General features: G+C 53.5%; 1 protein-coding gene across 4 annotated transcripts in view; it reads right to left on the reverse strand.

Moving 5' to 3' along the window:
• Positions 1 to 13958, reverse strand: part of Cdh23 (cadherin related 23) — a 386464-nt gene that overhangs the window by 154949 nt on the left and 217557 nt on the right. For all 4 annotated transcript variants that reach the window (XM_021205124.2, XM_021205122.2, XM_029542203.1 and 1 more), the window contains exons 12-13: positions 7980 to 8129; positions 7451 to 7609 (exon numbers count right to left, since the gene is read on the reverse strand). In XM_021205124.2, coding sequence (XP_021060783.1) covers positions 7451 to 7609; positions 7980 to 8129 — 309 coding nt within the window. The remainder of the gene's footprint in view (positions 1 to 7450; positions 7610 to 7979; positions 8130 to 13958) is intronic.

The following is a 13958-nucleotide window of genomic DNA, read 5'->3' on the forward strand; positions in this document are numbered from 1 at the left end:
GGTGGGCTGGCTCTTACAGTCAAGAGGATCAGTAAACTGAGGGAAGATACAGCAGATACGAGGACAGGGAAGGCTAAGGATGTGAGGGAGGATGAAGGGTCTGGGATGCAGGGCCGCAGGTGTCAGGACCTGGTTTGCTGAGGCACTAAATGCCAACCCAGTCCAGCGTGCTTAAACTCAGCTGCCAGCAAGTGTCGAGAGCAGGGACTGTCTACCTTCCTAATGCCTCATCTTGACACCGAGGCCCTTTGACACAGTGCCCCATATTATGGTGACCCCCCCCCCAACCATTATTTTCATTGCTATTTCATAATTGTGATTTTGCTACTGTCACGAATCATAAACCATAAAGTAAATATCTGATATGCAGATGGCCTTACGAGACCTCTCTGAAAAAGTCATTCGACCTTTGGGGGTCTCCAGGAGGGTCCTATGGAGGTGAACCCTCCAGGCCCTGCTGGTGAATTCTCTGACTACAGAATCCCCAAGTATAACGATACGGTGGCAGCTGTGCTTGTGTGAGACGGTGGTGACTTCTATCACCCAATCAGCACAGAGACAAGCTGCGTGTGAACAGAGGGACTAGCCCATGTGCAGAGCAGGCAGGAAGTGAGTATTAGCTGACAGTGGGCTGGCAGGTGCAGGAGTGGACAAGAGCTGCGGAGAGCTTCTGAGCTTCTTTCCTTTCTTTCTCTTTCTTTTCCCCTTCTTTCTTTCTTTCTTTCTTTCTTTCTTTGATTTATTTATTATATATACAGAGCTCTGCCTGCATGTACACCTGCAGGCCAGAAGAGGGCACCAGATCCCATTACAGATGGTTGTGAGCCACCATGTGGTTGCTAGGAATTGAACTCAGGACCTCTGGAAGAACAGTGCTCTTAACCACTGGGCCATCTCTCCAGCCCCCTTCTGAGTTTCTTTAAGAGGGGAGGAAATTGGGGCTGGTGAGATGGCTCAGTGGGTAAGAGCACCCGACTGCTCTTCTGAAGGCCCGGAGTTCAAATCCCAGCAACCACATGGTGGCTCACAACCATCTGTAACGAGATCTGACACCCTCTTCTGGTGTGTCTGAAGACAGCTGCAGTGTACTTACATACAATAAATAAGTCTTTTTTAAAAGGGGGAGGGAATTAGACAACTCCCGTACACAGGGTGAACCCCTAATCAGGGTCTGCACGGCAGGAACTGAGGGGCCCCGTTCCAACAGCAGGGAGAATTCTAGGTTAAGGCAGTTAAGGACCTTAGAAGTGTGGGTTCCCGAGCAACTGCACAAGCCTCACACCCTATAGCACCCACTCTCTGCCTCTTCCCAGAATCTTGTCCTGTCCCCTGGCTCTGCTAGCCTCATCTGTGTTTGGTGCCTTGAGGCCATGTGTTGGGCTCCTATGCCTGACATAGGCAAGAGCTCAGTGTGCAAAGGGAGTCTGAGCCTGGGAAGTCAGAGTGGACGGAGGGGCAGGCAGAGCTCCAGAGACCCAAAGCATGGCATCCAATGCTTTCAAGCTGCTTGGACAATCATAGCTGTCATCCACCCCAAGGCACTCCAGGCTTGAGCTGTTCTGTCTCTTGTTTAAAATTATTTATTTTTATGTGTAGGGGTGTTTTCCTGCATGTATGCCTATGCATTGAGTCCCCATGGAGGCCACAAAGGATGTTGGATCCCCTTGAACTGGAGTTACGGATGGTTGTGAGCTACCATGTGGGAGCTAGAAATTGAACTCAGGACCTCTGGAAGAGCAGCCAATACTCTTAACCACTGAGCCATCTCTCCAGCGCTGTCCTGTCTCTTAACTATAAGACTGAGTTTTCATCCATCGCCCCCACAGTACATTATGTAGTCTGGGGGACCAGGACACACCTAAGCACCTATGTGGGGTCAGGCTCAGCCATCAGCAAAGCTAGGACAGGAACCTAGGTCTCTGGTTTCAGAGTTTTGTTCTTAGCCACCATCCTCCTGCAGTAGCTGATGTAGTTCTAGAAGGTCCCCCACTGAGGCTATGGGGCAATGTATCTTCCTCCTGGAAACAGAGGGATGGGGAGGATCTAGGGTGAGTTTTAGGGAGCACCACCTGAAGTAGAGGCAAGGGATGGACTCCCTAGAAGGAGTGGGCTGGGGCAGGGAGTCCCAGTGGGTGGGGACAGGCATGGGTGCTGGCAGTCACAGAGCTGGGATCCAGGCCTTGCAGCTGATAGGAGAGGCCCTGCTGTATTGGAAGTCAGCCCTCAGAGCCTGACTATACAGGATTGAAGTTGGCCTCCAGCAAGGCCAGCCTGGGGCAGTGATATCACGTCCCCCTGTCCTATGTATCTGTGAAGAGGAGGCAGAGGAGACAGAGAACACAGCACTCTGTGTTGACAGACAGCGTGGAAAGGCCAGCTTGATCGGGGAGTCTAGGTCGCCATGGGCTTCCTCCCCAAGCTTCCAGACCAGAGGCTGGAGAGAGAGGAGCAGGGCAGATGAGAGGCTCCAGAGCCAGTGAGTGGGACGGGCTTTGGTAGGGTGGGAGGTACACCTTCGAGCCAGGAGTGAGACTGGGGACCAGAGGCTCAGTGACTGCATTGCTGGGGCAAGACCAGGACACCAAGGGAAGCACCTGGGGGGGGGTGTGGGGAGAGGGGAGAGGGGAGAGGGTTATTGGGCTCACAATTCCAGTTCTGGTCCATCACCTTAGGCAACTAGGGCCGCAGGAACCTGAAGCAGCCACTGGAGTTATACCCTCAGTTGAGAGCAGAGAGCAGTAACTTGATGCTTGCCTGCACCTCTGCTCTTCATCCAGTCCAGACCCAGTCCAGCATTCCTGGTGGGTCTTCCTGTTTCGTTTAATCCAATTAAGAAACTTCCTGGGCTGGTGAAATGGCCCAGTGGGTAAGAGCACCCGACTGCTCTTCCAAAGGTGCAGAGTTCAAATCCCAGCAACCACATGGTGGCTCACAACCATCCTTAACAAGATCTGACGCNCTGTGCTGTGAGGAGACTCTGCTGAGAACACTGGTGTGACCAGGAGCTCTCCCGAGTGAGCTGAGAGTCCCCCGAACCTCTCCACTCCCCTTTACAACCACCCCTCCTCAGCAGGAAGCATCCCCAGGGCTCAGAGGAAGAAGTTGAGATCTCAGGGCTTATCACTATCAAGTCTGCCATGGTAGACCTAAGGCTGGCCCTCAGCTCTCAGGGTGGCAGATAGCCCAACCATAATAGAAGACGCGATGTGTCCACCACCTTGTACCATTCATGCCCTGGCACCACCCTGGTGGCCAAGGTAGCACCTCTTTCTCACCGTGTAGGAAAGGCGGCTGAGTCCCAGAGAAAGCGGCCTGTGACCGGAAAGTAGGAGTCTAGGTCCTCCTGGGTGACTTAGGGACAAAGATCACAGTAACCTCATCCGGGTGTCCTGGAAGATGGAGTGGGACAGAGCCTGCCTTTGCCCCCTTGAGGCCTGTCTGCCCGTAGCTGGGAGGTGGCACTCTGCTCTGTACAGGGTTACAGTGACCCACCCAGTCCGTCAAACGCCTCTCACAGGGAACCGGCAAGGGCATGGAAGCTATGTGACCATCCTACCTGAACATCAGTCCAGTGGGTGTCCTGGAGTAAATGTCAGATGGCAAGAAGAGAGACATTTGAGGACTCTGGCCTCGAAGAAGCAGGACTCCAGCCCCCCCCCCCGCACACCACACCCCTCACCACAGGCCCTTTGCACGTGCCATCCTCCCTCTCCGGGATGTCCTTCTCTCTCCTCGGTTATCCGCTAATGTCTACTTTAGTGTCGCTCTCTCAGAGAAGAATTCCTTGACCCTAATCACGGTCAGGTGCCCGGCATCCATTTCTAATGCCGAGCTGGTCTCCGTCATGGAGAGTCATACTGAGCACAAAGATTCATTTCTCAGGGCAGGTTCTTCCAGGGCAAGGTGAACTCTCTGAGCACCCGACACCCCACACTCTGTCCACAGGGCCACGTGCCTCGCATGTAGCCAGCCGTCAACAGAGATCTGTAAATGAATGGATGGCTACATTCACCCTAAACCTCCTCCGGAGATTTCCTTATACAGACGATTCCGGCCACTCTGAGATTCCTGTTTCCCTGGACACAGTCCCACGCCTTTCTGACTGTCTCCTCTCTGACCCCAGAGGTAGAAATTCCCTTGATGGTACCTGATGGTTTTGAGGGTCTGCCTGGGGTGAGCCTACAGCCTGTTCTCAGGGATCTGCAGCATCCTCCTTGACTCCTCTCTGTCCTCAGCTCTGGGTGTGGCTGAAAGGGATCAGAGGTCCAGCACAGTCCCTCTGTGGGTCTGTGGGACTTTGTTCAAGATCTGAGGCCACCTAGTAGGTCTGGGGCTCTGAGTAAGTCACTTCCCCACCTCCCCACCACACACCTTAGTTTCCCCATCTGGAAAAGGACAATGATGGACTTAGCAGGTGTTGGTTACAGTGGACTGCAGCTATGCGGCCAGGGCAGGAGGACTGCTACTGAGGCAGTAAGAGACCAAAGGACACAGGACTTGGTCCTCAGAGGCCGTCCCAGGCATCCCCATCACCCCATGTCCCCAGCACAAGTGCTCTGGGTACTAGGTCTGGTGGCAACTCCAGCCAGGCACAGGAAACATACCTTTATTGTTTCACAGGTGATGTGCTGGGGGGGATGGGGGAGGGGACATTCCCGAGGGATGACCCAAGCAAGCATCCAGAACTGGGCTCAAGGTCATATTCTGACCTCAGGGTCCTTGGAGAGCCCTGGGCTCCAGAATCCCAGCCAGCACAGAAATATGAGGCCTGACTCCATTGGTCCATCTAGGATCCCCAGACCGGTGGGGATCCTAGATCCTAGCTTCCCCTGGCTACTGTCACTCCATGGCTTCCCCTGCATAGGTGGCAGGGTGGGGGCTGGGCAAGCCCCTGGCTGCAGGCTCTGCTCAGCCTGTGGTGCAAATTAAAACATCTTCCTTTTTCTTTATAATTTTTTCCTGACACAACTGCCCATGAAACATTTTAATAACACCATGGAAAAGGTCAGGGAGAAGGAATTTTACGGTCTCTGAGCAGGTAGCTGTAATGGTGGCCCCTTCTGAGCTGGACAAAGGAAAGTGGGGACTTTTAGATCTAGAGGGGGCATGGCCAGAAGGCCCGAAGGCTATGGGTGGGGCTAGAATGTAAGGATGGAGGTGGGGCTGTGGTCAGGGAACCTGCCATCTGTCCAGAGCTGGGCAGCACCTTGGGGTGACAGAGAGTTGAGAGTTGTGGGTGACACCCGTGGCTGCATTTGTAACCTCTGTCTCCACAGCTTTGGGTGTCAGTCATGCCCATTTTGCAGATAAATTTAGGGAGAACATGAACGCAAGCTTAGAGGGACAGGGACAGAGCCACCCTCAGCAAAGGTCTGAGACTGAGGTCCATGGCTTAGCACCGTGTCGAAGAGCCCCACAGCTTCGTGGTTCCACAGTCCTGGAGTCAGGACGGTGGGGCTGGGATGGGGAAGCGTGAAGGCGGCGGCTAGCCACCTCGGACAGCCACGTGCAGAGACCATCAGCAGCCCCAAGAAAGGCAGGGAGGAGAGGGAACAGAACTAGAGACGGGGTTAGGTTGGTCTGTAGCAGGCTCAGGCCTGCTGATGCTCTGGGAACAGTCAGTTTGAAGGGCATAACTCACGTTCACCAGAGACTGACAGACTCATCGGCTCATGCCTCAACCTCTGCCCTACGGTGTTCCAAACCTGCTACCGCACCGGTTCTCAACCTGTGGGTCGAGACCCCCTCGGAGGCCAAATGACCCTTTCACATGGGGTCGCAGGTCAGAGATCCTTTGTATCAGAAGTTTACACCAGGGTTCATAACCGTCGCAAAAGCAGTTAGAAAGTAGCAAGAGTGACTTCATGGCTGGGGTGGGGCCACCACCACGAGAGGAACGGTATTAAAGGGCCGCAGCATTAGGCAGGCTGAGAACCGCTCATCTATGAGAATGTCCAACATGAACAGAATTCTGCTCCCAGCAAGGACTCCAGGAACAAGTGTCCTCCTGAAACCAGCCAGCCTGGATCACACACGCGAATTCCTTGTCACATGATCCTTGACCTATGGGCATGGACACTGTCTCCCGCCTGGTTTTATCCCAGACTGTTTGGCACCCCTTCCCATCGATATTCCATGGGAGACACACACTCCCTTTGAGCCCAGGAGGCTGGAGCCTTTTGTACATCTTGTTGGGTTGGGCCTGGGAGGCTAGAGGAGGGTCCGGGAGCTCAGGGCGATGGGTGATATATTGCTCAGGCACTGCGGTAAAGACTGGGGGAGCCGTGGGCTGGGAGGCAGTGGATTCGGAGAAAAGCCACAGCAGGCTCATGGTTTCCATCTGACGGCCCGACTAGCTAAACATCTGTTTGAAATATTAATAACTGTCAGATGGAAAGGCCTGGGGGCACAATGTTGCTCCAGACCATCTGTCTGCAGAGTAAACACACTTCAGGGTGGGGGCCTGCTACGGCAGGCAACAGCAGCTTGGAGCAAGACATGGCAGCAAGGCCTCTGTGGGCCTCTCGTGCACAGGGAGAGGGATGTGGTAACCTAACATTTATTGACTGCCCGTGATGGGGCGGACCCTGGGTTTATATAGCAGCATCTACCATATTGATCTGCTCGGTGGCCTATTCAAATTTATAATGGCTACTCCTTTTGTATTGTCAGCCCATATAATCTGAACAGAATCATTCCCTAAGGCCTAGGTCTTATATGGCAAGTGTGACCCGTAGCTGGCATGTCAGAATCGTGACAATTGGTGCCAGGACGGTCATGCCGAGATCAGTTCTAGGGCATTGGTTGGGGCTACCAATAAAAAATGATTTTTTTTTCCTCCACTAGCATTGATAAGCAGATAAGAAAATCTGTAGGTATTGTGACCATCTCAGTCACTGCAAAAAAGCTAAACTGGCTGCTAATGACAGAGTATTCATTATATGAACGCCCGGATACAGCCATGCCTGAACTCACTTGTAATATCAAGTGACATGAGCCAAATACTTTATTGTTTGAACCATAAAAGAGTTTCTGCTTCTTGCAGTCAAGAGCCTTGACTGACACACACACAGTAGCCTCGGGTGAGGATGGGGGCTTGTCAAAGGTCAAAGGTATCAACGGCTTCCTGGGCAGCTTCAAGGAGCCTGCTGTCCAGGGAGGGTCATTCCCTTCAGAGATGGCTAACACCCAGTCCATTGCTTACATGGGGTTCCTAGGTTTTCCTGGACCCTCTGGGATGCATGCCTTTCAGGGAAAATAAGGAAAATTGAAGTATCCTTCTCCCTCTTATTGCTCCACAGCCTGGTCCATTTTCCCGGTCTTGCAAAGAGCCTGAATACCATCATTACCAACCAACAGGTTCCGGGCACTTACGGCACCTGATACCCAGATGCTCAGTGTCCCCGGGGATAGCCAAGAGCTTATGGCCCCCGTGGACCTGGGGACTTACCAGGACTGTCAGCACGGAGGTCCCCACGGTGATGTTCTCATACAGGCTGACATTGTAGAGGGGCTGGCTGAAGATGGGTCGGTTGTCGTTTTCATTGATGAGCGTAATCTTCACCTTGGCATAGCCCACGTGGTCGGGTACACTCTCGTTGGCAAAGAGCTGGAAGAGGGGAGCAAAGTTGCGTGAGCTCCCCCGTATCTCTGGAGACCTCTCGGTGCTTTGGCTGGGTTCTAACCATGAGCATCTGCTAGAGTCAAGGCTGATGCCAGCTGTGTTCTACGAGCCCCCTCACAGGACCTTTTCAAGGGAGGGGGTGGTCCTGGGGGCTGGACTGTGCTGGCCAGGATGGGCGACAGGGATAACCAGAGAAGGGTCTGGTGATTTTGCATATACTTGCCCTCCTTGAGGATTTAGCCTCTGCCATCTCTGTGGTTTCTCTGGGACAGAGGACTCAGGGGTGCTACTCCATCCTTCTCAGCCTTCCCTTCAACCTCCCCAGGCGCCCGAGGAGATGCTGATGGAGGCTTACGTCGAAGTCGTATCTGTCCACGGTCTCGTAGTCCAGCGGGATTGCCACTCGGATGCGGATGTCCGCTTTCCCTTGGACGGAGGTTGGGGAGATGATGAAGTGGTGGGAGTTGTTGCCCACCAGGTACACCTCGAACATGCTGTTCAGACCCTGCATGAGAGTGAAGAAGCCAGTTGCAAAGGGTGCAGAAGGTCAGGGGGTGGAGCCAGACTGGAGCAGTAGAGGATGCTGGAGGGTGACGTCAGCAACTCCGCTTTGTGGTGCAGCGGAGCATCCTCTGGGCACTTTCTGTCGTTCTTGTCTGTCATATACTAAGAGTCTCTCTCCTAGTTCATTTTCTACTTCCCGATCCCTTCTACACTAAGGGATGTAAAGAGGGAGAGGATTCTGCCAGGATTCAAACCCGCAGGCAGTGCTGAAGAGATGGCTCACTGCTCACACAGTAAATGGGTTTGCCACCAAGCCCAAAGACATGAGTTCAATCCCAGGGACCCACATAGTAGAAGACAAATGATTCCTACGTGCTGTCCTCTGACTTCCACATGCATGTCGTGACACATGCAGGCCTCTGCATCACAGACTAAACAAGTAAAATGTAAAATTAAAGATCAATCAATGAAAGACCCAGGGGAGATGAAGGGAGAGGTGTGAAATGAAAAGTAGAGAAAGAAAAAAAATAAATGAGGTAGCTACGGTGGGCTGGGACTGAAGAGGGCAGGGAAAATGTGTTAAGGAGTGCGCTGGGCTGCTAAGCATGAAACCGAGGAATCTAGGGGACAAAGAACACTACTGTATGCCTCACACCCCAGAGACCCGCACTAAGGCTGCTGCATCAGCCGCTCTATTCTGTTGATTTGGGGTTCAGCGTGCAGACTTTTCTTCTATCGCAATATTTTACCCAGCTCAGTTTTCCTGTAGGACATTACACTTACTAGGAAAGGAGGCTCATAGGAGTGGAGGCGGGACTCAGGGCCACTCAGCTCAGGGGGTGGAGCCAAGGCTGAAGTGAAGGGGATGTTTGGACCTTCTGACTGGGTCTGGCTTTTCCTGCTGCATGGGGAACTCCTCTCCACGGGGTGCGCGCCCCTGTCAGGTGTGTCTGTCTGTCCCTGGCTATAAATGTTTAGTGATCACCAGTCTGAAATGAGTTTCTAGCTCCTATGTAATCCATCCATGTGATGCTCCACCAAAATAGATAGGCCTCTTGTGGTTGAACATAGGGCTACAGCATTATCATGAACCCGAGAGCTCAGGGGGGGGGGACTCCCTTCTGCTAGATCTTCATGGCGAGAGGGGACCACTAAGCATCTCTAGTCCCAGAAGCCTTTCAATGCAGAGCTGACTTTGTCCCTTCCATCCCGCCAGGGATTCTGAGTTGCTACAGAAGCCAGGGATCAGGCACCTGATTCTCTGGAGCATCCTGGAGCCCAGTAGGTGGGCATCCCACTGGACTAGCAAGGACTAGCACTTATGCCAAGCTGTTCTCAGAGCCAGGGGCAACTCTCCTGTCTGGTATAGGGATTATGAACAGGACCTGGGGCCAAGCACAGTGAACCCCTTTCAGCCTATTCTGGGGTCAAGGAAGGTTGGGGGGGCACTCCAGAGCCCCCAGCCCAGACAGAACAGCTTCCTGGAGACTACTGTACAGTATTCTGAGCCTCTCAGGTTGTAGAATTTTAAGGTCTCTCTGGTAGGATCCATCCCATCAGCTGGAGGGGACCAATTAAATGCCCGAAAGGACACTAATAGCAAAGGCAATGGAGTGTGACAGTTCTAAACACCAATGGCTGTCTCCTGTGAATCCTGGCCTCTTGACCACAGCACTCACAGGCCTGAGGAGCTGGGACTGTCTGGACTGGGCCTGCTCCTGCAGAGGAAGGCTCTGTGTGATGCTTCCACCCCACCCCCAGGCCTCCCTGCCCCACCCCCAAGCCTCACTTACCAAGTTCTGTCCATGGAACCCATCAGTCAAAGAGGCAGGGACAAGGAGGAGCCAGAGAGAGCCACACAAAGGAAGGAAGAAAAAAGAGAGAGAAGACAGTGAATTACCAGCCAGGGTAAAGGACAGAGGCTGAAAGGGACCCTGGGATCCTAGCCTGTGGTACAGAGACAGAACCCTCAGGTCTGAGTCCACAGCTAAGGCAGGGGTGCTGGAGGGGAGAGGAAAGAGGGTGGATCAGAAGCTGGGGTGAGGTAGGGAAGGTGAGGTCACAGGAGGTCATGCTGAGAGCCTCGCACACATCTTAGGTATATGAGGGCAAGGCCCCAGTTCTCTCTCTCGCCCTTCTTCCTGAGGGCAATGGGCAGGGTGGAGGTGAAGACTCCGCAAAGAGGTTCTACTCGGGGTGGCTGGAATGTGGCAGTTGGTAAAGAGCCCAGGCCCAGGTTCCAGGGTTCTGACGTAGGGTTTTCCCCACTGCAGTGGCGGGACGCAGCAGATAAGGAGCATGTTGGTCCCTTGGTCAACAATATCATCACCACCAGAGGTGACAGGCTTCTGGTTGCTATGACAGAATGCCTGAGAGAAGCGAGCGACCTGAGAGAGGCACACTTTGCTAGGCCTCTCAGTTTGAGAACTGTCAGTCCAGCAGATCAGGGAGGGTTTGGGGAGCAGAGTCACACAGGCCTTGCCAGCCGAGAAGCAGAGAGAGAGAGGGAGAGAGAATGTCCCAGACAGCTGTGTTTGTTCTTTATCCCACCCCATGACCTTGAACCAGGGTCTCCTGTATCTCGGGCTGGTATTCATCTTGCTATGTAGCGGAGGATGACCTTGAATTCTGGATCCCCCCGCTTTTACCTCCTCAATTCTGTGATTGTGGGTGCGTGCCACCATGCCTAGTTTATTCAGTGCTGGGGACTGAACCCAGGGCTTCATGCCGGGCAAACCTGTCCCTCTGCCAACTGAGCAGAATCCCCAGTTCCCCTTTGTCCTCTGTTTATTCCGTCCAGGCGTCTGGGCTATGGGATGGGGTGGTGAACATTCAGGATCAGTCCGGGAGAGGCTTTCTCAGAGTCTGGTCCTGGTACTCCGCAGCATCACTATCCCCATCCCTTTGGAGCAGGCTAGAAAGCACATTTGTGGACCATTCACTCCTAGGTCAATCAAACCAGAGACTCTGGAGTGGGTCCCAGCCCTACGTTGTAACAGTCCTCCAGGTATCTCAATGTGTGCCAACATGGGAGAGCCACTGGGAACCAGCAACCAAGGCAGGGCCAAGTTTGAGCCTTCATTAGAATGATGTCCCCGATGGGATAGAACAACAGGGGAGGTTGCAGGAAGCACAAAGAGAGAGATGGGGCGCCCAGTTGCTGAGGTCAACCATGGGCACTGAAGAGCCTCTTGGAAGGACAGCATGAGCTCCACACAGCACGGCGTTTGCGTAAACCCTCAGGGTAGCTCCCTAGCTGCTGACCCCTGTCTTTGGGAGTATGCAGGTGTGTGTGTGTGTGTGTGTGTGTGTGTGTGTGCACACGTGTGCATGTGCTGTGCAAGCGCACAGGTGTGGAGGTCAGACATCCATCTCAGGTCCCCCCCCCACCCCCCACCCCCCGGTGCCTCAGGTCCACCTTGTGATCTGATGCAGTCTCACTGGGATCAGGTGGCTCACCCATGTAGACAGCTTGGTGAGGATGGCCGGCCAGGGAGCCCCGGGGCACTGCCTCTACCTTCCCAGTACTAGGACTTTAATTCTGTGCTACCACACCTGGCTTTTTGCTGGGAGCTGGAGATCAAACTCAAGTCCCTGTGCTTACGTGGCAGGCACTTTATTAACCCACCACCTTCCCAGTCCCTTCTCCGGCCTCTTGGCAGGCCTCTTGACGAGGCTTCTGTGGGTCTCAGATACGAAGGTCTGTCCACTCCCGATCTCCTCTCCAGGGTCTACCCCCAGGGGCTCAGGCCTGACCCCTTACTTGTTTCCCAGAATCACCTGGGAATCATGACTAACCTGTTCCCGCATGCTCTCCCTGTCCGTTCTGGAGGGTCAGTTCCTGCCAGACCCAAGCGGAAACTCATCTGTGGGGGGGTGGAGGGGGTGGGTGTGTGTGAGAGAAACCCACCTTGCTTGTGGACTTGGTGCAAAACTCTTTTAACTACAACCCTGGCCGGGGAGCCTTTCTGCCTCAATAGCTTCCAACTTTTGGCCTCAACATATGTGACACACACCTGGGTGACATCAACATTTGTCCAGGCCCTCTACAAGAGACACAGAGGACAGCTACTCCATATACACACCCACCAGGAGAGGATTCAAATTCTGGTCTGCCCTGTTTTGTTTAAGTCTTAGCTCCCCTCTCCACTTCCCAAGCCACAGTTGGTAAAGAAAGGGTGTCGGTTCTGGCCCTTGCTACCTGTTGAGTCACCAGGACCCTCCCATTCTCACTTGTCCCTTTATAGAGCTGCCATCCTGCTGCTGGAGGTGACAGGAGGTACTTTCAGAGCTGTTAAAGGGCGATTTGGTTAGAAAGGAAGATAAAAAGGACATCAAAAGGGAGCCTAGTGTGTGTGAAGAGGAGCCTGCAGGGCGGGGGATTAAATTCTACTCTGTGTGAGGTGATCAGAAGGGCTGATTGGTGGGGCTGTGGTCCCTAAGACGAGCTGCAGCCTGCTCCCAAGGCCTGGCAGCCAGGGGCTGCTGGCTGGAGACCTCTCCCAGGCTTGGTTTTATGTATCTCTTAGGAAGGGTTACACACCGAGAAATCATTCCTGGCTCCCCGCTGCCTTTCCCCAATCGCTCTTGGTGACTACAGCCTTCCGGGTCCCCTGCAGAAGGCAGTTCCTTATCAGCCAGCTGCCAGCAGAGGCTGCTCGGCCACTTCCCTTCACCTTGCCCCCACTCTCAGTTTCTGGAAGGGGAGGGCCACCAGGTGTTTTCAGAGCAGGCCCTGCCCTTGCCCCTTGCCACTCAGCCTGTGGAACTGGGTCCAGGGCTCTGTCACAGTGGTCTCCTGGACAGGTGCTAGCCTTAGTTCTTCATGGGGTGGGGCCCATGCACTGGGCCCTCGGCAAATGCTGGTTTTTGAGGCTCTCACCAGACAGAGACAGGGGACCTGCGTTGGGTGGGGGAAGGTTGGCCTGACTTCTTCTCCAGCAAGGCTTTGTGGCCATGGACTGAGGTCTGTTGAGCATCCTCCATCCCTCTACAGGTACCCAGGTTCCCAGAGTAAGGAAGGTCTCTGTGCATCCCCCTACTGATGTGCAGGCCTGAGGCCTGCAGACCAGTCCCCTAGCCCAAGCACAGATGCGTTACTATGGTGACACAGTAGACTCTCTGCTCTCTGCTGTTGGTCACTGGCAGGGCCAGGCCAATGACCTGGTGGCTCACTTTCCCTGGAATCTTGGCTTCTCTGTTACAGGACTTGGCTTTCTCTTGGTGGACCTCGACAGAACCCCAACGCAGACTACTATAATGCTCCCTCTTTTAAAGAAGTAACCCTAAAAAAAAAAAAAAAGTGGGGAATGGCTATAACCTACTTCGACCATAAAAATCTAGAGATTCAATTCTGAAACTATTAAAAAAAAATTTAGTGTCTAAATTCAAGCTTTGGTTACACCCTCGTGAATAAGCCTCCAGCCAGGAGGAGTATTTGAGGAGGAGATAAATATTCAAAATCCAAAAAAAAAAAATATTCAAAATCCCCTTCTACCATCCCTGGCCTAGACACCGAGAGCGTAAGAAAACACCAAGGATGATAATAAAACTCTTAATTTCCAGGGCTCCAACCCCTAAACTTCCTTGCCAGGTTCTACTCTCTGTGAGGCTTCATCTCCATCTCTAAAGGGAGTGTGATGGAGCCTGCTGCCCTCTCCGACATGAACTGAGCCCTCATCCCAGAGACAAGTGGCTTCTGAGAGCTCCAGGGGCTGGTGAGAGCCCTTTAGCCTGTGCTGAGGCCTGGGATAAGGAAGTGGGGGGGGGGGTACAGAGAGGGTCCCCAGAGTCAGTGTCATGCCCTTTAGAAATGCTGTCTAGAACTCAG

Source organism: Mus pahari, chromosome 9 (genome assembly GCF_900095145.1).
Source record: "Mus pahari chromosome 9, PAHARI_EIJ_v1.1, whole genome shotgun sequence".
Lineage (NCBI taxonomy): Eukaryota > Metazoa > Chordata > Mammalia > Rodentia > Muridae > Mus > Mus pahari.